Source organism: Hylobates moloch, unplaced genomic scaffold, assembly GCF_009828535.3.
Source record: "Hylobates moloch isolate HMO894 unplaced genomic scaffold, HMol_V3 SCAFFOLD_10, whole genome shotgun sequence".
In the NCBI taxonomy this organism is placed as follows: Eukaryota; Metazoa; Chordata; class Mammalia; order Primates; family Hylobatidae; genus Hylobates; species Hylobates moloch.
Genome location: NW_026652285.1, coordinates 28,526,793 through 28,550,656, shown reverse-complemented (window position 1 = coordinate 28,550,656; position 23,864 = coordinate 28,526,793). Strand labels below are relative to the sequence as shown.

Below are 23,864 nucleotides of genomic sequence, written 5' to 3'. Positions count from 1 at the left end.
CACTTCCAGAGGGAAGTGAAAAGGACAGACATTTCGTGTGCTTGGGGTTCCCTCCTTTCCAATTAGTCTTAATGAGGTTTTCTCCCACTGTGTACTATGATTTCCAGAGAACCAGTCACAGATTCACATCATCGTAGCCCCCAGCACCCTGGCATGGTGCCTTGACCTCAGGAGTCCTTGCTGAGTGTTGGTTGGATTCAAATTTAGTAACATCCCCCATTTCCTGGGGCCTTCACATATATTATCTTATTTGATCATCACCATCACCCCTGCAAGTGCAGAGGCAGCAGGCACAGGGCAAGGCAGCAGGTAATGATGGCCAGGAGGGCAACCTTCACCCAATAGGGTCTGCTGCACGAGGCAGAATTTTGCCTGAGCCGGGGGCAGCTCAAGTGGAAGAGGTCACTCTTGACAAGCATGTTCTACAGCCGGTCATTCACTCGGCAAACATTTGTGGCTCCGTGGTGCAAAATGTGCTCCCAGGTGACCCATTAAATTCACAATGACTCTGTGCGGATGGAGTCAAGCACATGGGGCTCCTGCCCTCAATCACAGGAGGTCGGCCTGAGAGTGCTCGCTCGCGGTGTGGCGTCCCCACGCCAGGAAGCAGCTTGGCTGGTCTGAGCTTTGAGCTTCGAGCTTCGCAGGGAGCTGGCAGGAGCTCCAGGGGGCAGCAAGCTGACAGCCAGCTCCCAGCTGACCTCCGTGGGCAGCAATGAGACTCAGATTGGATTGTTCTTACATAAAGAGAGTCATCCACGAAACGCGGTGATCGATGGCTCTCCATCCGCTGAGGGCCCAGCCTGGTCTAACGGCCTCCTCTCCCCGCCTCATCCTGCCTCTTCCACCTCAAAGGCCTGGCAGAGCCTCTCACTCCACCTCTACGAGTTTAGAAATCCTCGTGCCCCGGGCTTTTTATGCCCATCTCCTTGCTTGACTCAGTCCCCATGGCTCACACCTGGGCCCCCACCCTGGGGTACAAATCCTGCCCAGTTCAGAGAACCACGCTCAGTGCCAGGGGCTGAAAACAGAACAAGACATGGTCCCTCCATGCACGGAATCAGGATAGCACCTGTTCCTATCACCTAAGTGTAAGCCAAAATCTCCATCAGTGTTGGTATCTGCCAAGGAGAATGGGTTTGGTTTTCTCTCTGGGTACCCCTTACACACGGCCATCAGCTTGACCCACAAAGGGGACTTCGTCACCACCTGGGGAGCCTCCGTGGTAGCTACTAACTCAGGAGTCCTGCCTCTCAGACCCCCAGATTCCCCCCAGGAATGTCCCCTTGGCTCTTGGTCATGTCTGGGGGATCCTGGCTCCCAGCTAGAATTTGGTTCATGGTCATCTTCCCTTCTTCCATGGTTCTTTGTGAAGAAGGATCCAGGAGGGCTTGAGATAAAGAATGGGGGGGCCGGCGTGCTGGCTCATACCTGTAATCCCAGCACTTTGGGAGGCTGAGGCGGGCGGATCACCTGAGGCCAGGAGCTCAAGACCAGCCTGGCCAACATGGTAAAACTCCATCTCTACTAACAATACAAAAATTAAGCTGGGCGTGGTGTAATCCCAGCTACTCGGGAGGCTGAGGCAGGAGACTCTCTTGAACCCGGGAGGCGGAAGCTGCAGTGAGCTGAGATCGTGCCACTGCACTCCAGCCTGGGCGACAGAGTGAGACTCCGTCTCAAAAAAAAAAAAAAGAATGTGGGGCAGGGGAATCACCCCAGGGGCCCAGAGATGGTGGCTGCGTTTTCCAGCTCACCCTGAGGGCTTCCCCCAGCTCGCATGCAGCCCTCCTGCCTCTGTTCTCCGGCTCATCCTATCCATTTGGAGGACTGCTGGGTCGGAAATAACAGGCCACCCTCCGGTCCGCTCCTCCCACCAGGGCCACATGTGGTCCTCGCCTTTCACCCTCCAGAGGGAACCAATCAGGGAGGCAGAGGGGAGTGGGGAACAGAGCAGATCAGGGAAAGCAATTAAAAAGCTGCTCTCGGGGTTACAGGCTGGGAGGTGGGGGGTAGGCTAGAGCGGGCCCTGGCTGGGGTGGGGAGAAGCAAGGAAGAACGGGCCTGAGCTTATTAACCCCAGCGCAGCAGCCTGGGGTCTGTGAAGGTCAGTGAACCGATGCTGAGAAGGCCAGGGAAGTGCAAGGGGAAGGGACTCAGGGTTCAGCCAGGAACGTTTCTGCAGCCACAGGAGTCAGTTCTAGGCAGCAGAGCCTGGCTGGGCACAGGCTGAGGATGGGGGTAAGGAATGGGCCCTACTCTGAGGTAACCCCCTCTCCAACGGAATGGGAGACAGTTCCTGCCCTCAAGGAGCTCCCATCTGACAATGAGCCATGGGTTCTAGCATTGGGGAGCCCCTATCCAAGGGAAGAGGATGACTCCTGTCCTGTGGGTGCTTTAGCCTGGGGTTGGGGGAAACACTGTCCTTAGAGAGACCCCAGTTTGCTGGGAAGACATAGGTCCTAGCAACAGGAAGTCCCCATCTGTTGGGGGAAAGGCATGGCCCCTCTCCTTGTAAAGCTTCAGGCTAAGATGCAAATGAGACCCACACCCGAGAGGAGGTGACACACAGAGCTTTTCAAACTGGATACAGTTGTGGGGCTCAAGTCTAGGGATGGGGAGGGGTGAGGATGGAGAAAGCAGCACCCACTGGGGGAGTCAGAGAGCCAAGAAAGCAGATGGGAAAGCAGTCTCTACTCTGAGTCTCCAGGGCCTGCGGAGATAACTTGCCTGTGTCCCCTGGGAGATGAAGCCACCAACAACTCCTGGTCTGAGGGTAGACAGTGCTGGCTCTCCCCCATGCTTCACTAGCTGCTGCCCTCTGTCCCGTCCACACTGCCAAGTAACTGCCCTTGGGGGAGGGATGTCCACATTCTCCCAAAGGAGTTAACAGGCCACAGAAGCCCCTTCAGAGGCCCCAGCTCCCGCCCCTCCGCCAACCCCATCGCAGATCCGCTAACATGTCGATAGGTAAAGCTCCTGGTAGGTGTTATGAAATGGAAGCTCTAATTCGTCAAGCATCTGCTGTGTCCAGCTTTCACTGATTTTATTCTTACAACTACCTGGGGAGCAGGCATGGTTGAATCCCCATTTTACAGACGTGGAAATGAAGACTCAGGCAAGGTTCTTAAAGTCATCAAAGGCTGCACAGCTACTGAGTGGCCAAGGCTTTACTCCCTCTCCTTGAGGATAGTGCTATAGCAGTCAGAGTCAAGTCTAGAGAACAAAGGGGGTGATGCCTCTGGGTGAAACAAATTTGGGTTTTAGAAAACTCTGCCTACAGCTACCACACAGGCTTTCTGCCTGCCTCTAAACTGCGGTGGCTGTGGCCGCTCACACCTGACCAGCTGAGCACCGCCATCTAGTGGCCAATAGGCTCAGTTCCCTTCCTCGGGACGGGCCATGGATGAACAGACTTGCTGGTCACCAAGGCTCAGCCAGAGAGACTGTGTTCTCTTCACCCAGCTTGCTGACCACCACGCTGTGCCAGGCACTGGGCCAGGGCCAAGGGCCCAAGCAGAACCAGGGGGCAGCAGTCAAGTGGCAAAACTGCCGTTTGAATTAGAGGCTGGCCTATTTGGCAAACACCAGGCACTCTGTGTGTGGGTTGATGCCACATGTGGGGCTGGTCTGTCCCAGGAGGCATCCAGGCTTTACCCTGTAAGCAGAAGGTCATCTAGCAGATTCTGATGTGAGGGAGGGGCTCGGGGAGGTCATCTTGTCCCCACCTCAGCTTGAAGCAGGCACAGCTTGGCTGTAGGCTCCTTGAAAGGGCATCCAGGCATCTCTCTCCATGGCTGGTATTACCCTGCTGTGCAGTCTAGAAGCCAGTCTAGGGTTTGGCCAGAGGCTTTAGAAGTTGCGGCCTTCCATTTGGAGAAGCAGGAGAGGAGGCACCCCAGAGAATGGGGTCTGAGCCAGGCTAGGAGGATGGGGGGGTTTGGGAGGAGGCTGGATGGGCTGAAGTCCTACCCTTCTCTGTTTGCTATGTCTGCCTGCAGCAGACGCAAATCAGAGTGCGGTTTAGAACAGAAAGAGGACAGTCACAGCAGCTCACATCTGTAATCCTAGCACTTTGGGAGGTTGAGGCTGGAGGATCACTTGAGGCCAGGAGTTCATCAACAGCCTGGGCAACATAACCAGACTTGGTCTCTTAAAAAAAATTATTTGGGTGCAGTGTCATGTGCCTGTAGTCCCAGTTACTTGGCAGGCTGCGGCAGGAGGATTGCTTGAGCTCAGAAGTCTGAGGCTGCAGTGGGCTATGATGGCGCCACTGCACCCTGGCCCTGGGTGGCAGAGTGAGACCCTGTCTCTAAAAAAAAAAAAAGAGAGAGAGAGAACATACTGTCATACTGTCCACCACTAGGGCTTGGTACATGAATGCATATAGTGGAAAATCATGCAGCTGTTAAATGATGATGCAGACAAATATTTATTGATATGGAAAGATGTTCAAAACATATTGTTGAGTGAGAAAAGCAAATTACAAAATAATTTGCACGGCATGAGCCCATTTTGAAAAAAATGATTATATATGTGTGGAAAAAATCTGGTAGTGTTTATCTCCAAGTGGCAAAATGATGGCTAATTACATTTTTTTGTATTGCTTATCTATAGTTTCTGACCTTTCTACAATGAATATTTAATTAAAAAGATAATGAAAGTTTGGAACACAACCATGACCAAATCTGTGTGTATCTTTGGTTCTCTGTGCAGACACCTTTAGATAGTTAAGGGTTGGCCAGGCATGATCTGTATGTACCGGTTGTATAGGTCATGCCTGTAATCCCAGCACTTTGGGAGGAAGAGGTGGGAGGGTCGCTTGAGCCCAACAGTTTGAGACCAGCCTGGGCAACATGGTGAAACCTTGTCTCTACTAAAATACAAAAATGAGCTGGGCATGGTGGTGTACGCCTGTGGTCCCAGTTACTAGGGAGGCTGAGGTGGGTGGATCGCTTGAGCCAGAGAGGTTGAGGCTGTAGTAAGCTGTGATAGCACCACTGCACTCTAGCCTGGGCAACAGAGCAAGACCCTGTCTCAAAAAACAAAACAAGATAGTTAAGGGTTGAGTGTGAGGAAAGGTCTGAGGGTTGACAGGGGGTGGAGGATGCACCTGGGCCTGTGACAGGGGCCCACAGAGGTGGCTGATGGCAAAGGCTGGGGGACTCCAACTGCTGAAGCTGAAACAAGCTTGTGTCTCACATACACAGGGACAGTTCACTGAGCTTCAATGACAGGCACCTCCTGCTCGTCACATCTTTTCTCTCCAGGACAGCTTTGCCCTTATTTTAACTAGACTTCCCTTGAACCAAAAGGGAAGGCTACATGCTGTGACTTGCTGGGCAGCCTGGAAAGGTGAGCCACTCCTAGCCACAGAGATGAGAGTTCAGACAAGAGCTCATCCCCAGTCTTCCTTTTCTATTTTGTTTATTTTATTTTATTTTTTAATTTATTGAGACAGAGTCTCTGTCACCCAGGCTGTGGTGCAGTGATGCGACATTGGCTCACTGCAGTCTCCACTTTCTGGGCTCAGGTGATCCTTCCACCTTAGCCTCCCGAATAGCTGGGACCACAGTAGTGCACCACCATACCTGGCTAATTTTGTTGTATTTTTTGTACAGACAAAGTTTCACCACATTGCCCAGGCTGGTCTCAAACTCCTGGACCCAAGCGATCCGCCCACCTCAGCCTCCCAAAGTGCTCGGATTACAGGCATGAGCCACTATGCCTAGCCTTGCTCTTCCTTTAAAGCCTCCTGTCCTTCCCCAGGTCCCCAATTCATAGCAGGATCAAAGGTCACTGGGCGCTGGCGCCGTCTTCAAGATTCCCCCCCTATGTCACTGCTCAGGCCCAGGTCAGATGTGACTAGGGCCTAAGGAGCTCTCACCTCCCTCTCTGTGCTGGGACTCGCAGAGGGAGACCTCAGCAGGCAGTCTGTCCATCACATGCCCAAATGCAGAGCATACCCTGGGCTGGGCGCAGTGGCGCACAACTGTAATCCCAGCACTTTGGGAGGCTGATGCGGAAAGATCACTTGAGCCCAGAAGTTCTAGACCAGCCTGGGCAACATGGCAAGACCCTATCTCTACAAAAAAAGTTAAAAAATCAGCCAGGTGTGGTGACGCACGCCTGTAGTCCCAGCTATTCAGGAGGCTGAGGTGAGAGGATCTCTTAAGGCTGGGAGGTTGAGGCTGCAGTGAGTCGTGGTTGCGCCACTGCACTCCAGCCTGGGCAACAGTGAGACCCTGTCTCAAAAGACAAAAAAAAAAAAAAAGAACATATCCTGGTGTGGAGCAGGGGACGTTGCTCTGACAGAGGCTCAGGGGCCTGAGCTGGCTCTGTGAGCTGGGGAGGAGGCAGGCAGACAGCCAGCCCTTGTCTGCAAGCAGACCTGGCAGCGTTGGGCTGGCTGCCCCCCAGGGCCTCCTCTTCATGCCCAGTGAATGACTCACCTTGGCACAGACACAATGTTCAGGGGTGGGCACACTGCCTGCTTCCCGCCGCACCCCAGCCCCCCTCAAATGCCTTCCGAGAAGGCCATTGAGCAGGGGGCTTGCACTGCACCCCAGCCTGACAGCCTGGCATCTTGGGATAAAAGCAGCACAGCCCCCTAGGGGCTGCCCTTGCTGTGTGGCGCCACCGGCGGTGGAGAACAAGGCTCTATTCAGCAAGTGCCCGGGAAAGGGGATCAGGAGATGCCCAGGCATGGACAGTGGGTGGCAGGGGGGGAGAGGAGGGCTGTCTGCTTCCCAGAAGTCCAAGGACACAAATGGGTGAGGGGACTGGGCAGGGTTCTGACCCTTTGGGACCAGAGTGGAGGGCGTAGATGGACCTGAAGTCTCCAGGGACAACAGGGCCCAGGTCTCAGGCTCCCAGTTGGGTCCAGTGGCTCCTGCATTTCCAAACCCATCCATCCCCAGGGGTCCTTCCTATCTCCCCAGGCTGATGTGTGGGAACTCGAGGAAATAAATCTCCAGTGGGAGACGGAGGGGTGGCCAGGGAAACAGGGCGCTGCAGGAATAAAGACGAGCCAGCACAGCCAGCTCATGCGTAACTGCTTTGTGGAGCTGTCAAGGCCCAGTCTCTGGGAGAGAGGCACAGGGAGGCCAGACAAGGAAGGGGTGACCTGGAGGGACAGATCCAGGGGCTAAAGTCCTGATAGGGCAAGAGAGTGCCGGCTCCCTCTTGCCCTATCAGAACCTCCACTGCCACATAGAGGCCATGATTGACCCTTAAACAAAGGGCTGGTGTCCAATCCCAGCCCCCAGCCCCAGAACTCCAGGGAATGAATGGGCAGAGAGCAGGAATGTGGGACATCTGTGTTCGAGGGAAGGACTCCAGGAGTTTGCTGGGAATGGGGCCTAGTAGGAAACAATAATATAGGCGCCTCTTGAGGGTACAGAACAGGTTCGTTCTTTGCCAAATTCCCAGCACCTTGCAAGCACTTACAGCTGAGATAAGGCCTGGGTTATGAAATCAAAAAGGTGGAAAGCAGGTCAGAGGTCATCTGGTACAGCCCTTCTTTCCCTTTTTTTTTTTTTTTTTTTTTTGAGACAAGGTCTCCCTCTGTTGCCCAGGCTGGAGTGGCACAAACACAACTCACTGCAGCCTCAACCTACTGGGCTCAAGCAATCCTCCAGCCTCAGCCTCCCAAAGTGCTGGGATTACAAGCATGAGCCACCCCACCCAGCCCTTTCCTTCCTTTTTAATTGATGCATAACAATTGTAAGTATTCATCATGGTCCAACCAACCCTTTCTTGACCCACCTTCCTAGAGAGAGGGTCCTCTTACTTCAGTGGTCAGGGCCCCAGACCCATGGTCTGGTTCCAGGCACCACCTGCCTCATGCAGGAGTTGGCATGCCCAGGAAGCTCTGCCTCTGGGCACAGTGACCTCAATGGGGTGAGGGGAGCTCTCCCCATAGCTGGGCTGCGGCCCAACCCCACCCCCTCAGGCTATGCCAGGGGGCGTTGCCAGGGGCACCCGGGCATCGCCAGTCCAGCCCACTCCTTCATAAAGCCCTCACATCCCAGGAGCGAGCAGAGCCAGGGCAGGATGGAGAGGAGACGCATCACCTCCGCTGCTCGCCGCTCCTACGTCTCCTCGGGGGAGATGATGGTAGGGGGCCTGGCTCCTGGCCGCCGTCTGGGTCCTGGCACCCGTCTCTCCCTGGCTCGAATGCCCCCTCCACTCCCGACCCGGGTGGACTTCTCCCTGGCCGGGGCACTCAATGCTGGCTTCAAGGAGACCCGGGCCAGTGAGCGGGCAGAGATGATGGAGCTCAATGACCGCTTTGCCAGCTACATTGAGAAGGTTCGCTTCCTGGAACAGCAAAACAAGGCGCTGGCTGCTGAGCTGAACCAGCTGCGGGCCAAGGAGCCCACCAAGCTGGCCGACGTCTACCAGGCTGAGCTGCGAGAGCTGCGGCTGCGGCTCGATCAACTCACTGCCAACAGCGCCCGGCTGGAGGTCGAGAGGGACAATCTGGCACAGGACCTGGGCACCGTGAGGCAGAAGTGAGGAGGGGATGGAGAAGGGGGGCTTTGTGAGCAGAAGGGGCTGAATCCCCAAGAGGGAATGCCCAAGAAGTCTCAGGCAGGGGCGGAGCCTCCCTGCTCCCTGGGTCTCCCTACCTCTTGATGGGGCACTATCCTTGCCCCCCAACATGATGGGAGGGACCAGAAACAGGCCCAGGGCCCCGGGGATCTGATTCCTACATGCCTTCTGCCAGGCATCCAGGGTCCCCTCAGCACCTCCCTACTTGGGAAAGTAGTGCAGGAGCAGCTGGGCCCCCAGCAGCTGGGCCCCTGCGTTTCATTCATGACTGGGCTTTGTGACTGTGGGCAGCGAGCTCACCTATTCTGAGCCTGTGTCCATATAAAGGAGGAGTTGGAAGTGGAGAAGGTTGGTGTCCATGAGGGAGATTGGATTCTGGGGTGAAGGAAGTGAGGGAAAGAGCAGGCAGGCCTGGGCGCAGAGCACAGGTGACTGCCTGCCACCAGCTTGCGACCCCCGTCAAGTCACTTTGACTTGCACAGCTGTGAAGTGGTGCTCATAATAAAATTCATTTCAAAAGGTGGTTACCTGGGATCAGAGGAATCCCCAGGGGCATGGCGCTTCGCTGAGCTGACAGGACATGCATGTGTGCCTTCAAGTGCAGGAGGACGTGTGTGTGTGTGTGTGTGTGTGTGTGTGTGTGTGTATGCGTGCAGCAGTGAGTGTATGCTGGTGGATGCGCCTGTGTGAGCAGAAGCAGGTGCACCAACCGTGATAAAAGGCACCTTAGTAATGAGTTAAGACAAAAGCCCACATCTGCTCATCCTCTAGACAAGTCCTCTGTCTAAGGCTCCCCAACCCTTACTCCTCCTGCTGCTCTACTGGTCCTGGGTGGGGGTGGTGTCTGTGACAGCTGCCTCCAGGGAGATTGAGGCAGGTATCCAAGTGTCCTCAGAAGAGCCTGGACCCAGGAATGTGTCCCCCCACTCCAGGCTCCAGGATGAAACCAACCTGAGGCTGGAGGCTGAGAACAACCTGGCTGCCTATAGACAGGTCAGGGAGGTGGAAGGGAGGGGCAGGGGAGGGAGGAAAGGGTTGATGGCCACCCACCCAAACACAGCCCCCAAGCTCAGCCCTCCAGAGCAATGTGCTGCTCCCCACTGCCCCAGAAGGAGGGGTAGGGCAAGGCTGAGGAATGGGGAGAAGGAGCCTGGGGCCCCAGTGGCCCTCTACTCCTCACCTCTCCTGCCACTCCAGGAAGCAGATGAAGCCACACTGGCCCGTCTGGATCTGGAGAGGAAGATTGAGTCGCTGGAGGAGGAGATCCGGTTCTTGAGGAAGATCCATGAGGAGGTGAGGCCAGGGCAGAGGGAGGAAAGCTCAACACAGAGATTGCAACTGAGAGAGCGAGAGACAGAGACAGAGAGGCTGAGACTGAGAGAGACACTCATAGAGAGGACAGAAACAGAGATCGGCAGGTAGAGACAGGAAATGAAAGACAAACAGAAAGACACTAAGGGAGACGGAAAGAGACAAGAGAGCATTCGAACCCCTGGCCGAGGGGCAGGCAGAAGAGGACACGATGCTGTGGGGAACCCCAGCTGTGGCCTGTACCCTGAGCCCTGGCACCGCTTCTCCCACCCTGGTCAGGAGGTTCGGGAACTCCAGGAGCAGCTGGCCCGACAGCAGGTCCATGTGGAGCTTGACGTGGCCAAGCCAGACCTCACCGCAGCCCTGAAAGAGATCCGCACGCAGTATGAGGCAATGGCGTCCAGCAACATGCATGAAGCCGAGGAGTGGTACCGCTCCAAGGTAGCCCTGCCTGTGGGCCAGCCTGCCTCCTCCAGGCAGCCCTTCTTGCTCTGTACAAGAGAATGGGGGAAGGAGGGTGGAGGAAGCTGGGAGAATATTCTCTCCAGGTGACTGACTTTCACCAAAGAAGTGAGATGGCTTGCCCAGGGTCACACAGGCACTATTGCTTTCAAAAGTACCCATTATTATTACTGCTACTATTGCTATTATTAGTAGTAGCTGATACTGTTCTGTTCTAAGCCCTGTGCTTTTCATGGATTACCTTACTATGAAGTAGATGCTGTTCTTTGACAGATGAGAGAGCTGAAGACCAGAGAGGCTAACTAATTTGCTCAAAGCCACACAGCTCCTAAGTGGTAGAGTTGGATTTCCAACTCGAGCCCATCTCACTTGGGAGCCTGCATTCCATGCCTCTGCCAGTCTGTTTTGGCTTACTGAGCCTCTACCATATGCCAGGCACCCCCCAGGACACAGAGAGGTGTCTGACCTGGAAGGTGTGATATTGACGTGCACCCAAACATAGTGCCCGTAGAGAACACCACAGCTCAGAGCTTCTATGTAGTGTGGGAGCCAGGAAAGATGCTGTAGAGGGGGCATTTGGGCTAGGCAGGACAGGCAGGCTGTGGACAGGAAGAGAAGAAGGGAGGGCCATTCCTGGTGGAGGGCAGAGCCTGGAGGCAGAAAAGCACAGAGAGGCAGGGCCCCAAGATGCTGGCCTAGCCAGGGCACCTAGCTGAGGAGTGTGAGTGGCAGAAGCCACTGGTGTCTGAGCAGGGTGAGGGCCCGATGGGGCTGGGAGGACCTCCCTGCAGGTGGGGGAGAAAGGGCTATTAGAACCCAGGGTGAGGCCGGGCGTGGTGGCTCACACCTGTAATCCCAGCACTTTGGGAGGCTGAGGCAGGCGGATCACCTGAGGTCAGCAGTTCAAGACTAGCCTGGCCAACATGGCGAAATCCCGTCTTTACTAAAAATACAAAATTAGCCGGGCGTGGTGGCACACGCCTGTAATCCCAGCTACTTGGGAGGCTGGGGCAGGAGAATTGCTTGAACCTGGGAAGCAGAGGTTGCAGTGACCCGGATTGTGCCACTGCCCTCCAACCTGGGCGACAAGAGCAAGACTCCGTCTCAAAAAAACAAAAACACACAAAACACCCAGGGCTCCGCTCGCCTAAACCCACTGTCCACTGTGGCAGACGACAGCATTCAGTCCCGCAGATGCAGCTGTCAGTGTGGAAGGTTCTGGATTCTGTGGCACTGTTCATTCATTCGCTTGCTGACCAGGTGTTGCGCTAGGTACTGAAGTCTGGCAGCGGCTACGCTGCCCGCATCCATGGGTCACAGTTGTTAGGAAAAGTCCCAGCCAGGGCAAGCCTCCTGGGGTTGACTGCGGTACTGGTCACCTCCCTGATTTCCCAGAGCCCGTGCCTGCCCATGGGCCCACACAGCCCCCCTATATGTGTCCCCCACCCGCAGTCCCAGGGCCCCAGGCCGCCCTCAGCCTATGGCCCCTCTCCCCATCTAGTTTGCAGATCTGACAGACGCTGCTGCCCGCAACGCGGAGCTGCTCCGCCAGGCCAAGCACGAGGCCAATGACTACCGGCGCCAGTTGCAGTCCTTGACCTGCGACTTGGAGTCTCTGCGCGGCACGGTGAGCGCGGCCAGGGCAGGACGAGGGCGGGCGGAGCGGGGACGGCCACCCCAGGAGATGCCAGGGGAGAAGGTCCAGGGGCGAGGACCTGGGTCGAGGGCGGGGCCCGAACGTTACTCTCGGGCTAGAGGCGGGGTCTGGGGCCGGGGGCCGGGCCTCGAAGCCTCCCCAAGTCGGGTCCGGGCTCCGCGGGACCGGCCGGCTCCATCCCACAGAACGAGTCCCTGGAGAGGCAGATGCGCGAACAGGAGGAGCGCCACGCGCGGGAGGCAGCCAGTTATCAGGAGGCGCTGGCGCGGCTGGAGGAAGAGGGGCAGAGCCTCAAGGACGAGATGGCCCGCCACTTGCAGGAGTACCAGGACCTGCTCAACGTCAAGCTGGCCCTGGACATCGAGATCGCCACCTACAGGAAGCTGCTGGAGGGCGAGGAGAACCGGTGAGCCCTGATCACAGCCCTGGGGAAGTCTCCCTGCTGCCTCGCCGTGGAGCTCACCTTGCTCCCTTCAGGGACTGAGTCTTTTTCAGCCTTGTGTCCAGATCCCTTCCCACCTCAATGCCCAGCACAGTGCCTGCCTCACACATAGCAGGCAGTCACTAGATGTTTGATCAATGAATGGATGGATGGATTCAACCAATATTGATTAGGCCTCAAGGCCAAGGACTTGGGTCACCCTCCAAACTAAGAGGCTTACTCCCCACCCTCCCAGCCAAGATTGGACTCCTCACCTCACCCATCTCTTCTGCTTCCTTGGAACTTTCTTCACCACTTTCCCCTCCCTTTTCCATCTTCCTTCAGATAGACACGTGGCCCTCCCAGGTAATACTCAAGCCCCTTGCAGACTTTTGGAACTCCAGATAGCACGTTGGCTGCTGGAGAAAAAGCTAGGAGATGGAGTTAGACTTCCCTGGCAAGGAAAAGGGCGTTCAAGTTGTCATGATGGCCCTGGACCAAGACCCAGCCTAGGGGTGTCCCAGGCAGCCTGGGCAGCCCTTTCCCTCTGCTTTCTTTCAGGATCACCATTCCCGTGCAGACCTTCTCCAACCTGCAGATTCGAGGTCAGTACAGCAGGGCCTCGTGGGAAGGGCACTGGAGTCCTGCCCCCTCCTCCAGGGCCTGTAGGTTGCTCCGGACTGGGACTGAGGATCAGGGCAAAGGGATCCAGCTCTCCCTGGGGGCCTTCGTGACACCGCAGCGCTCCTAGCCAGAGCCTATCATACCAGGGTACTTCTAGGCAGGGCTTGCAGCTGCCCCTGTCCTGCTAGGCCCTGGGTCCCTCTTCCCCTCCCTGCACCCCATTCCACAGCAGAACTGGGTGAGATCTTGACATCTGCTCTGTCTGCAAATCCGTGAGCAAGCACTGCCCTTCTGAGTGTTTTCTGTTTTTGTTTTTTTAACTGCTTGTCACTACAGGGGGCAAAAGCACCAAAGACGGGGAAAATCACAAGGTCACAAGACATCTCAAAAGCCTCACAATACGCGTTATACCAATACAGGCCCACCACATTGTAAATGGAGCGCCGCCGGCTCGCGGTTAGCTGCCTGCCTCTCAGACACGGCGCTTTGCCCAGCTTGACAGGGAGTGAGCCTCACCCATCCCATCCTCCCAGTCCTCCTGAGCTCCCTCCTCCCAGGCTTCCCCTGAAGGGCCTGGCCTGAGTCATTTTCCCAGGAACTGCGGTGCCCAGCCCAGGACGTGGTACAGAGTAACTGTACATTAAACTGGCAGAGCTGGTTAGCGGTAAAGGTGGTGAGTCCTTGGGTGCGCAGCAGAGCTGCTCTGGGGCCTCTGAGCAAGCAGCAGCCTCTGTCTCACCTCTTCGCATCACTGGGAGGGCCCCTTAGGTCTTGCTGTGCCTGGGGGCCAGGATCTCTGCTTTATTCTTTCATCCCTGAGGCTCCATCGCTCAGCTCAGTGCTGACTCAGTCCAGAAGATTCTTCCCTCAGGACCGCTTGCAGTGAATAAAGTTTTATGTTCCCTCCTCTTAATGTTAAATATTAGTGAATGTGACGTGTTATATTTTTCTCTGAGGAGGGGAAGAGCTAAATTACTTTTTGCTTGCATTGGCCCTCAAATGATTCTTAGCTAAGGAACAAAATTCCTCTTCTTCTGGGCTAGAATATTTAGGACCACTAAATATGCATGTCTCAGGACTTAATTCAGCATCAGAAAGGCTAACCAGGCTGACTAGTAGAGGTAATACTGCCAAATCCTAGATAGTCACAGGTCACTAAAGTACAGATAAGTGGCAGAGAGAAGTAGGAAAGAGGAAAGGGGACAGGAAAGGGACCTATGTGTATTGAGCACTAATATGTGCCACATGTTTAACAGCTTTTATTTTAGTTAATTGTCTCCTCTCTCCCACCTAGAGAAGTAGGCCCCATCATCCTTATTTTACAGATGAGGAAACTGAGGCTGGGAGAGGTCAATTAACTTGCCCAGAGTTGTGTGGCTGGCTGGTGGCTAAGTTGGGACTTCTTGAGCTCTGGTCTCCTGATCCATCCTTCCTTCCTTCCTTCCTTCCTTCCTTCCTTCCTTCCTTCCTTCCTTCCTTCCTTCCATCCTTCCTTCCTTCCTTCCTTCCGTCCTTCCTTCCTTTGGCAGAGCGTCCCTCTGTCACTCAGGCTGGAATGCAGTGGTGCAATCTCGGCTTACTGCAACCTCCACCTCCCAGGTTCAAGCAATTCTTGTGCCTCAGACTCCCAAGTAGTGGGGATTACAGGTGCCAGACACCACACCCGGCTAATTTTTCTTTCTTTCTTTCTTTTCTTTTTTCTTTTCTTTTTTTTTTTTTTTTTTTTTTTTTTTGAGATGGAGTCTTACTCTGTTGCTCAGGCTGGAGTGCAGTGGCGTGATCTCAGCTTACTGCAACCTCCACCCCCCAGGTTCAAGTGATTCTCCTGTCTCAGCCTCCTGAGTAGCTGGGACTACAGGCACCCATCATCATGCCCGGCTAATTTTTGTATTTTTAGTAGAGACAGGGTTTCACCATATTGGTCAGGCTGGTCTCGAACTCCTGACCTCAGGCAATCCACCTGCCTTGGCCTCCCAAAGTGCTGGGATTACAGGTGTGAGCCACCATGCCTGGCCTATTTTTTGTATTTTTAGTAGAGGTTTCACCATGTTGGCCAGGCTGGTCTCGAACTCCTGGCCTCAGGTGATCCACCCGCCTCAGCCTCCCAAAATGATGGCATTATAGGTGTGAGCCACCGTGCCCCGCCTGGTCTCCTGATTTCAAAGCCTGCACATCCTTCCTCAATGCCATGCTGGGTTTTCAGAAAGCCAGGTGCCAGGCCAGGGCTTGCAGAGGGGCTGAAATGAAGCCAGGCCAGAAGACAGAGCAGCCAGGACTCTAACTGGACAGAGCAGCCAGGACTTGGGCAGCAGCACTATTGGGATTTGGGGGCTCTCCAGCCCATTTGGAAGAGCCTAGGCTCTCTCTGCCCGGTTGCATAGGTTCTCATACTCATGATGGGGGGGTGCGATGGGGAAGCCGGGCATGGGAGAGGATGACTCATGCCCTGAAAGTTCATGAGAGGCCTCCTCTCCCCACATCTGCAGAAACCAGCCTGGACACCAAGTCTGTGTCAGAAGGCCACCTCAAGAGGAACATCGTGGTGAAGACCGTGGAGATGCGGGATGGAGAGGTAAGGAGGGATTCGGGCCCAGTCAGGCTGTGGCTGGCCCCAGGGATTCTCAAGGCCAGGCCGTGGAGGAAAGCCTGAGGCTGGCACATAGAAGGTCCCCAGTAACTCCCAGGAGCTCCCCAGGGAACTCTGGAGGAGAGCAAGGAAGCTGAATGTAATTCTGTTTCCTCAGTCCCTCCATAGGCTGTTCTAAGGGCAGCCTTGGTACCAAAGCCACTAGATGGGATCCTAATACACGCTCTCTCTTTCTCACCCTCAAACTCAGGGGCCCTGCTTGCCAGGGAGAGAAAGAGAATTAAAGTTAGAAGCTTTCACTTCCAACTCTAGCAGACACAGTTGGGGATGGGGAGGGCTTTCCATTTCCAGCTTGGTAAAAGGAAACTACCAGGGGAATGGGAAGAGGGGATTTGGCATATCCCCCACACCATCCAACCACAGTGGGAGCTCATCTTACTCCAGCAGCTTACCACGCACCAGGCAAGATGCTAAATGCTTTCCCAGTGTTATCTCACCACCCCCTCTGACCACCGCACAAGGCAGCTGTGTTTACTATCAAGAAAAGAAAGACCTGGGAAGTGGGGGACTTCCCAAGGTTACACAGCCTCGTGGTAGTGGACCTGGGGTCTCTGTGAACTCCTAACTGTTGCACTGTGCACGTTCCCTGTCCCCTGCAGGTCATTAAGGAGTCCAAGCAGGAGCACAAGGATGTGATGTGAGGCAGGACCCACCTGGTGGCCTCTGCCCCGTCTCATGAGGGGCCCGAGCAGAAGCAGGATAGTTGCTCCGCCTCTGCTGGCGCATTTCCCCAGACCTGAGCTCCCCACCACCCCAGCTGCTCCCCTCCCTCCTCTGTCCCCAGGTCAGCTTGCTGCCCTAGGCTCTGTCAGTATCAGGCCTGCCAGACAGCACCCACCCAGCACCCAGCAACTCCAACTAACAAGAAACTCACCCCCAAGGGGCAGTCTGGAGGGGCATGGCCAGCAGCTTGGGTTAGAATGAGGAGGAAGGAGAGAAGGGGAGGAGGGCGGGGGGTACCTACTACATCGCCCTCCACATCCCTGATTCCTGTTGTTATGGCAACTGTTGTCAGAGATGGAGGTTCTCTCGGGGTATCTGGGAGCTGAGCCTTTGAGTTTCCTCAGGCTGCTGGAGGAAAACTGAGACTCAGACAGGAAAGGGAAGGCCCCACAGACAAGGTAGCCCTGGCCAGAGGATTGTTTTGTTTTTTGGTTTTTATGAGGCGGGGTGTCCCTATGCTGCCCAGGCTGACCTTGAACTCCTGGGCTCAAGCAGTCTACCCACCTCAGCCACCTGTGTAGCTGGGATTATAGGCTCGAGCCACCATGCCCAGCTCAGAGGGTTGTTCTTCTAGACTGACCCTGATCAGTCTAAGATGGGTGGAGACATCCTGCCACCTGGGGCAGTCACCTGCCCAGATCCCAGAAGGACCTCCTGAGCGATGACTCAATTGTCTCAGTCCACCTGAGCTGCCATCCAGGGACGCCATCTGTGGGCACGTGTGGGCAGGTGGGAGCTTGATTCTCAGCACTTGGGGGATCTGTCGTGTACGTGGAGAGGGATGGGGTGCTGGGAGAGATAGAGGGGGGCTGCTTGGCCCCCAGCTGTGGGTACAGAGAGGTCAAGCCCAGGAGGACTGCCCCGTGCAGACTGGAGGGGACGCTAGTAGAGATGGTGGAGGAGGCAATTGGGACGGCGCTAGGCATCCAAGTGGGGGTTGTGGGTGACCAGTTGCACTTGGCCTCTGGGTTGTGGGAATTAAGGAAGTGACTCATCCTCTTGAAGATGCTGAAACAGGAGAGAAAGGGGATGTATCCATGGGGGCAGGGCATGACTTTGTCCCAGTTCTAAAGGCCTCTTCCTTGCTGTGTCATACCAGACCGCCCCAGCCTCTGAGCCCCTGGGATTGCTGCTTCTTAACCCCAGTAAGCCACTGCCATGTCTGACCCTCTCCACTCCATAGTGACCGGCTGCTTTTCCCTAAGCCAAGGGCCTCTTGCGGTCCCTTCTTACTCACGCACAAAATGTACCCAGTATTTTAGGTAGTGCCCTATTTTACAATTTGTAAAACTGAGGCACGAGCAAAGTGAAGACACTGGCTCATATTCCTGCAGCCTGGAGGCTGGGTGCTCAGGGCTGGCATGTCCACCCCGGTGCACCTCCTCTGCTTTGACTGAGCAGACTGGTGAGCAGACTGGTGGGATCTGTGCCCAGAAACCGGACTGGGAGGGCCCACTTCAGGGTTCTCCTCTCCCCTCTAAGGCCGAAGAAGGGTCCTTCCCTCTCCCCAAGACTTGGTGTCCTTTCCTTCCACTCCTTCCTGCCACCTGCTGCTGCTGCTGCTAATCTTCAGGGCACTGCTGCTGCCTTTAGTCGCTGAGGAAAAATAAAGACAAATGCTGCGCCCTTCCCCAGAGTGGACTCTGATCTGTTCATGAGAGGGCGGGACTGGGGCTGAGATGTAGCCTTTGACAAGACCAACTCATTTCTTATTACCGATCATCTCTGGGGCCCATGCCCTCACCAAATTCCACCCACAGCCAAAGAGGACATACACCAGCTCCCTCCACTCTTTTCTTCCTTCCTCTCCCTGCTACCTGCAACTCAACCAGCACAATCCTCATAGGCAAGAATGTAAAGCAGCTCAAACACGATTCAACACTGATCAGTGTTTACCATTGGATAAATCTGAGTTCACGCCTTCCTTCTCTGACCTAAGTGTGAAGTCAGGAAACACGTGTGGCCTACTTCCATCCTGACCTCAGTCCCCAATCTCCCACCAGCCTCAGGCCCCTCCACTTCTCAGATCAGGTCCCAGACCTGCCCATGAAAATGGGGAGCAGGCTGTAACTAACAGATTTGTCCACATGTTCCTACCACACGTCCCAACCCAGGGTACCCACCCAGAGACATCTGGTATCATTTAACAAACACATTGAAGGACAAGTGGTCTTCAGAGCTGAAGACAGATCCTAGGGGGAGAAGTTGGGACAACAGTGAAATAAGTAGCAGCAGCAACGACAGAGGTGAATGGTGACAAAGACTGCCGTGATGAGCAGGTAGCCTATCAGGGTGAGCTCCACAGCCGAGCGAGTCTCAGGATCCGAGAACGAGGCTGGGTAGCGCCCACGAGATGTCACACCCAGCCGGAAGCCAGCAACTCGCACACCCTGCCTCCAGCAATAGTAGATGCCCCGGTCATCCAGCTGGGTGAAGCGGATGTGGAGCTGGTTGCCATGGTCAATGAACACCCTCATGGACCTGTTGACACCCTTCAGGTACTGTGTGCGGTAGAGGTGCTGGCGGTCTTTGTCCCAGGCCACCGCATGCTCTGGCCGGGCCCCGGGACAGGAGATGATGAGGCCATGGCCCAGTCTCTGCTGATGGAACTGAATGGGCACATGGGGCACCCAGGGCCGGCTGCCCACTTTGGACACATAGTTAACAATGGCCAGCACGCCCTCCCGGATGGTCTTCGTCTTCTCACAGGGTACTAAGCAGCTCCGAACAAGCAGCTCAGGCGTGTGGTCCCTGGCCTTGGTCCGCAGCTTCCTTGGCACAGCCCTTGAGCCACAAGACACCACATCGGGCACCGCCTTGAGGTAGCGTGGGGAGAGGTCTGGGCTCTGCAGGTAGCAGAGGCCGATGCGCCACTGCTCCCCACGCACCCCACAGCGGTCACAGGGGGTCCATTCCCAGAAGGTGGTGAAGACATGGAGATGCCCATAGTATTCATCTGTGAAGGGCTCCTGGCCCTCGTCCTGGAAAGTGGCCACCATTCCCTCACTGTTCTGGATGTCCACATCGTAGGCGTAGAAGTAGTCCCCCTTGCGGGTGCCGCAGAAGTACAGGCCTGAGTCCTCAGGCTGAGCCCTGAAAACCAACAGGCTGAACATGCGGATGCTGAAGCGGGTCAGCATGTCGCTGCCCACACGTACCTGCGCTGCCTCCGTCAGCACCCGCCCATCAAAGTCCGTCAGCACTTTGGTGTGGCTGCTACCTAGGTGCTTTTGGTAGAACCAGACTACAGCTGTCACCTCTTCAGGTTTGCAGTGACAGGGAAGCTCAAAGCTCATGTCAGCCAGGTAGGCTGCATTTTCAAACATCAGGAAAGCAGGGCAGGGGGTCTTCTGAAAAATGTTTTCCTTCTCCACAATTTCGAAGGCCTGGGGACTCCCCCATGCCCACAGGAGCACAGTGGTGAGGGCCAGATGCATGCCTGAAGGAGGTAGGGGTCAGAGGGGCAGGGAAAAACCAAGGCATTAAAGGCTCATGGGGCTCCTAGAAAGCACTGCTAAGCGGAGGCCTCTGGATGAGAAAGGATTATGCAGCCAGGAAAAGCAGCAACAATCTGCAGAGGAAGCCGCCAAGGGCAAGGCAATTTATTCCCAGTGGATGTACAAGATGCCCTTCTAACATTCCAGACCTGATATCCCATTCTAGAACCTGGCCTTCACTCCCCTTTCTAGAACACTGGCACTCACCCAAGAATGGGTCAAAGGAAACCAGAATGAGAAGGGCTGACCAAGGTGCTCGGCACGGAGATCTCTGCCTCTGCTCCAGGCCCTGCCCTGCTGGTCTGGTGGAAAAGTCTTCCCTTTCATCAACCTGGGGGATGAAGGAAACCCACTCTCCTGCGTATCTGGCCATCCGGGAGGCTGGCTGGACCTGAGCTGATGGCTTGGGACTTTCCCAGGCCTAACCTGCACAAGAACTGAGTCTCTAGGGGAAAATTCAACACCTCAAATGAGGTAGCATTTGATCATTTGTTGATTACATGTCCATTCATTGGTTTGGGGCTATAAACATTCTTGTTAAGAGCTGTGTAACTGGTATAGCCAGCATTTGGTTGGGCACACACTCATCTCTCAAGGCCAGTGGGCTAGAGGCTTGGCAGACTCTAAGGATGGGAAACAAAACCGCTTTCAACTTCCTGAGCTCTTGACTGTCCCATGGATACACACAGTTCAAAATAGCGAGACACTGAGGGACTGGAGAAGTGGGGAAGACTTGATTCCTGTTTTTGCTCTGAAAATTCCAAGTTGAGAAGGAAACTAAGTGTGAGTTTCTTATTATGGCCCTGCAGAACCCCCAAGACAACAACCAAATAACTGCCTCCAGTGACCACCGGGACCTCTGAGGGTAGCTTGTCCCATCAGTCAACCTGGTACAGCTCCAGCAGCTCCTGCAGGAGCCTCTCCTCCTCCTGGAGCCCACCAGACTGCTCCTCCGGACCCTGCTCCTCCCAGCTGAGCCCCTCCTTCATGGATCTGGGTGTGCCCATGGCTTGCAGCTTCTGAAACAAGCCCTTGCAGCTCTCTCTCTCTGCCCGGCTCAGCAGGCTTAGGTTCAGGGTGAAGCGCCCGGTGCTCGCCAGGCTGCGCAGGATCCCCAGCACCGCTGCCCGGTCAGCCGGCCCCACGTGATCAGCCAGTACCACCAGCAGCTCCCCAAGAAGTCCAAACCCCACATCTGTCTGGAAGATGCGGCCCAGCCTTGGACCCCCAAGCTGCAGTAGAGCCTGGTAGCGCTCTGGCCCACTTGGCAAGTGTCGTCGCCAATCACGATAGAAGTCAGCAGAGGTCTCGGGCTGGAGGGGGGTTTTCTCCTGGATCACAAAGGAAGGAAAGGGAGTCAGGAGCTCTTCCAGCTGCTCTGCAACAGTGACAGTGAGGGGAGCCTGTAGCTCTTCATCTTACTGTCTTCATCTTACTACTCTCTGAGCACTGGGAAAGCTGTGGTCCTTGGGGGCCTCATTTTCAGATGAGGAAACTGGGGATGAGACAGGGAGGGCCCCAAGGAATCCATGCCATGATTTGAGATTCTCATTTATATTGGAATGGAGACATAGCTCTGGTCTTCAAGAGTAAGTCAGGGTTTACTGTAAGTCAGGTAGATGGGTTGATTGGAAATCTCAGGAAGAGAGAAAGGAACTCAAGGATCTGAATGTTGGGGTCTCTCTCTCAACACTGCCACAGGATCATTACACTAGACACCATACAACCCAGAGGCAGAGCAACCCAAATCTGATCTGAGAATGAAAGTCAAAGGACTAAGGGAAGTGGACCTTCCTAGCCCAACTTTCTGACTCATTCTGCCCAGTTCAACTCAGCTTCGCCATCTGCTGTTTATTTTTCTTTCTGGGATTGGAGGCAGAAACCTATCTCTGTTGGTTTAACATGACAAATAAAGACGAGGTATGTGTGGTTAAAAAAACAAAACCAAACGAAAAAACAAGATTGAAGCTTTAGGGCAGAGAATCCTGCTGGACTAAAGAGGCAGGGCCTCACCTACCGGGGAGATTTCAGTGGCCACATCCTGGAAGGTCCTACCCTGAATAATGTGACAGTTCCAGGGCACAGTTCTCTTTCCTCCCATCTTATCCTTCCGCTCCAGTGGTTTCAGATGTGATGCAAGGACAATACCCCTGTGGGCAAAGGACAGAAATTAGGCAATGGACTTAATGCTGTGTCTGCAGGTGTGAGACAGCTACACTTTGCATGGTATAGGATGAACCTGTTACAGACCAATGTGACCCTAATAATAACAACAGCAATAGCTGACTGCTTTCAAGCACTTCACATGTATCAGACACTTGCTTAGTCTTACGTGCAAGAACTCATTTAATTATAACAGTTACTGTTTTACAGATAAATAATTGAGACTCAGAGAAGTTAAGGAAATGGCATACGATCAAATAGTAGAGGGTGGGGCCAGGACTGAAGCCCAGAATGGTTTGATTTCAGAGTTAACTACTATAGTCCACCATAACAGGAGGGCCTGAGAAAAATGGCGGTGAGCCAACCTGAACTCCTCATAGGAAGCCACCCTCTGTTCCACTGCCCGTAACTTGGCAGCATTCTCCCGTTTGTACTTCTCATCAGCAGTGAGTGCAGCCTGCAGCTCTTTCTCCAAAGCCTTGAAGTCGATGATGTCATTCCTTTCCATGGCCTGTGCCTGGGAAGGCAAAGGGAATACACGTCAGTGGACGGTCAATATCAGGGGAAAGAGGGTGCCTCTGGATTATTCGCCAGAACACAAAATGACCCCAAAGCACTCTGGACATCATGTCACTCACGTTGGGAGGTGTTACAAAAATCTGGTTTTCTATTTTACAAAGACAAGTTGAATTTCACAGTGAGGACTTACACAAGACTTGTCCCTGAAAATAGAATAGAGAGTCCTGACTTCCAGTTTGGAGTTCTGTCTTAATTTTGCTCTCTGCCTCTAAAAATCTTTTTAATTTTGGTGCTTCAGTCGAGGAGGCATTTGGATCTCAGAATTCAGTTTCTTCACTCTTCCCCCATAGGATTGTTCTACAGCAAGTCGTTTCGACAGGGGACCTCACACAAAGGCAGAACTCTTGTTAGTTACCCTTGAGCTCAGGGACAAAGTTTCATTCTTCATTGAATGTCTTTAATGAGGAAGGAGACTTTCACCCAAACCAGATGCAATGACTGAGCAGGAAATCAAGCAGAAGGGGCAAAGGAAGGAGCTCAGTGACCCCATCCCCAAATCCCTCTGTCCAGCCCAGGGCTGGAACAGAGGTCTCTAGGTACCTGGGCAATGCCTTTAGTTCTATCACTGTACTTCTGTAGCTTCTGCATATCTGAGGCTGACTGATCATTTCTACAGAGATATTTTCTTTTTTTTAGACAGGGTCTGTCTCTGTTGCCCAGGCTGGAGTGCAGTGGCGCGATCTTGGCTCATTGCAACCTCTGCCTCCGGGGTTCAAGCAATTTTCGATCCTGACCTCAAGTAATCCGCGCGCCTCAGCCTCCCAAAGTGCTGGGATTACAGCCGTGAGCCACTTGCAGAGAGATTCTCTACGTGGGTTCTAGTCGTGGCTCTGGCATTTACTTGTGGGACCTCTCTGAACTGCAAACTCCTAGTGAGTTGAGCTAGATTTTGTGGCGGGGTCATCACCAACAGCCCTAGAGCAAGGAAGCAGGAAGTCCCCAACCAATCCCATAGCCACCCTACCCCAACGTGGGGAATCTGAACGCCAAGAAGGGGCTGGGCTGGCCAGTAACCGAACTCAGGTGTCCAGTTCTCAGCCCTCCCCAGGCATTTAATACATAGAACTAACCCTTCCGTCCCCTTACTCAGCCTCCCGGACCTTCACCCCAGCAGCCCCGGCCTTGGTCCCCTTGCTTTCTTTGGGGATCCCCTGATAAGCCAGAACAGGAGGGCAGCCCCGCGCAGACCACGCCCGCAGCTGTGGTTGCCCAGCAACTGCGCTA

At 54.6% G+C, this 23,864-nt stretch overlaps 3 protein-coding genes across 8 annotated transcripts; 1 reads left to right on the top strand and 2 right to left on the bottom strand.

Annotated features, from left to right (window-relative positions):
• The first annotated feature begins 8,041 nt into the window (after positions 1–8,041).
• GFAP (glial fibrillary acidic protein) lies at positions 8,042–18,035 on the top strand. Of its 2 annotated transcripts, XM_032163882.2 has the most exons (10): positions 8,042–8,516; positions 9,489–9,549; positions 9,754–9,849; positions 10,147–10,308; positions 11,831–11,956; positions 12,172–12,392; positions 12,969–13,012; positions 13,368–13,487; positions 15,518–15,603; positions 16,278–18,035. In XM_032163882.2, exons 1-10 carry the CDS (start codon positions 8,056–8,058, stop codon positions 16,317–16,319), a joined length of 1,419 nt encoding a protein of 472 aa, XP_032019773.1. In that variant the 5' UTR covers positions 8,042–8,055; the 3' UTR covers positions 16,320–18,035. The 2 variants fall into 2 exon arrangements, with proteins under 2 accessions (XP_032019773.1, XP_032019774.1); XM_032163883.2 differs by lacking the exon at positions 13,368–13,487.
• Positions 18,036–18,112: 77 nt separating this feature from the next.
• On the bottom strand, positions 18,113–19,852 carry FAM187A (family with sequence similarity 187 member A). The gene has a single exon (XM_032163885.2). The coding sequence runs from the start codon at positions 19,836–19,838 to the stop codon at positions 18,594–18,596; it is 1,245 nt and encodes a 414-aa protein (XP_032019776.1). The 5' UTR covers positions 19,839–19,852; the 3' UTR covers positions 18,113–18,593.
• A 121-nt stretch (positions 19,853–19,973) lies between these two features.
• Positions 19,974–23,848, bottom strand: CCDC103 (coiled-coil domain containing 103). 5 transcript variants are annotated; one of them, XM_032163888.2, is made up of 4 exons: positions 23,711–23,848; positions 22,427–22,578; positions 21,916–22,048; positions 19,974–21,229 (listed from the first exon to the last, which is right to left on the bottom strand). In XM_032163888.2, exons 2-4 carry the CDS (start codon positions 22,567–22,569, stop codon positions 20,777–20,779), a joined length of 729 nt encoding a protein of 242 aa, XP_032019779.1. In that variant the 5' UTR covers positions 22,570–22,578; positions 23,711–23,848; the 3' UTR covers positions 19,974–20,776. The 5 variants fall into 5 exon arrangements, with proteins under 5 accessions (XP_032019779.1, XP_032019780.1, XP_058300852.1 ...); XM_032163889.2 differs by having other exon boundaries at positions 23,741–23,847; XM_058444869.1 differs by having other exon boundaries at positions 23,727–23,820.
• Between the last annotated feature and the right edge of the window lie 16 nt (positions 23,849–23,864).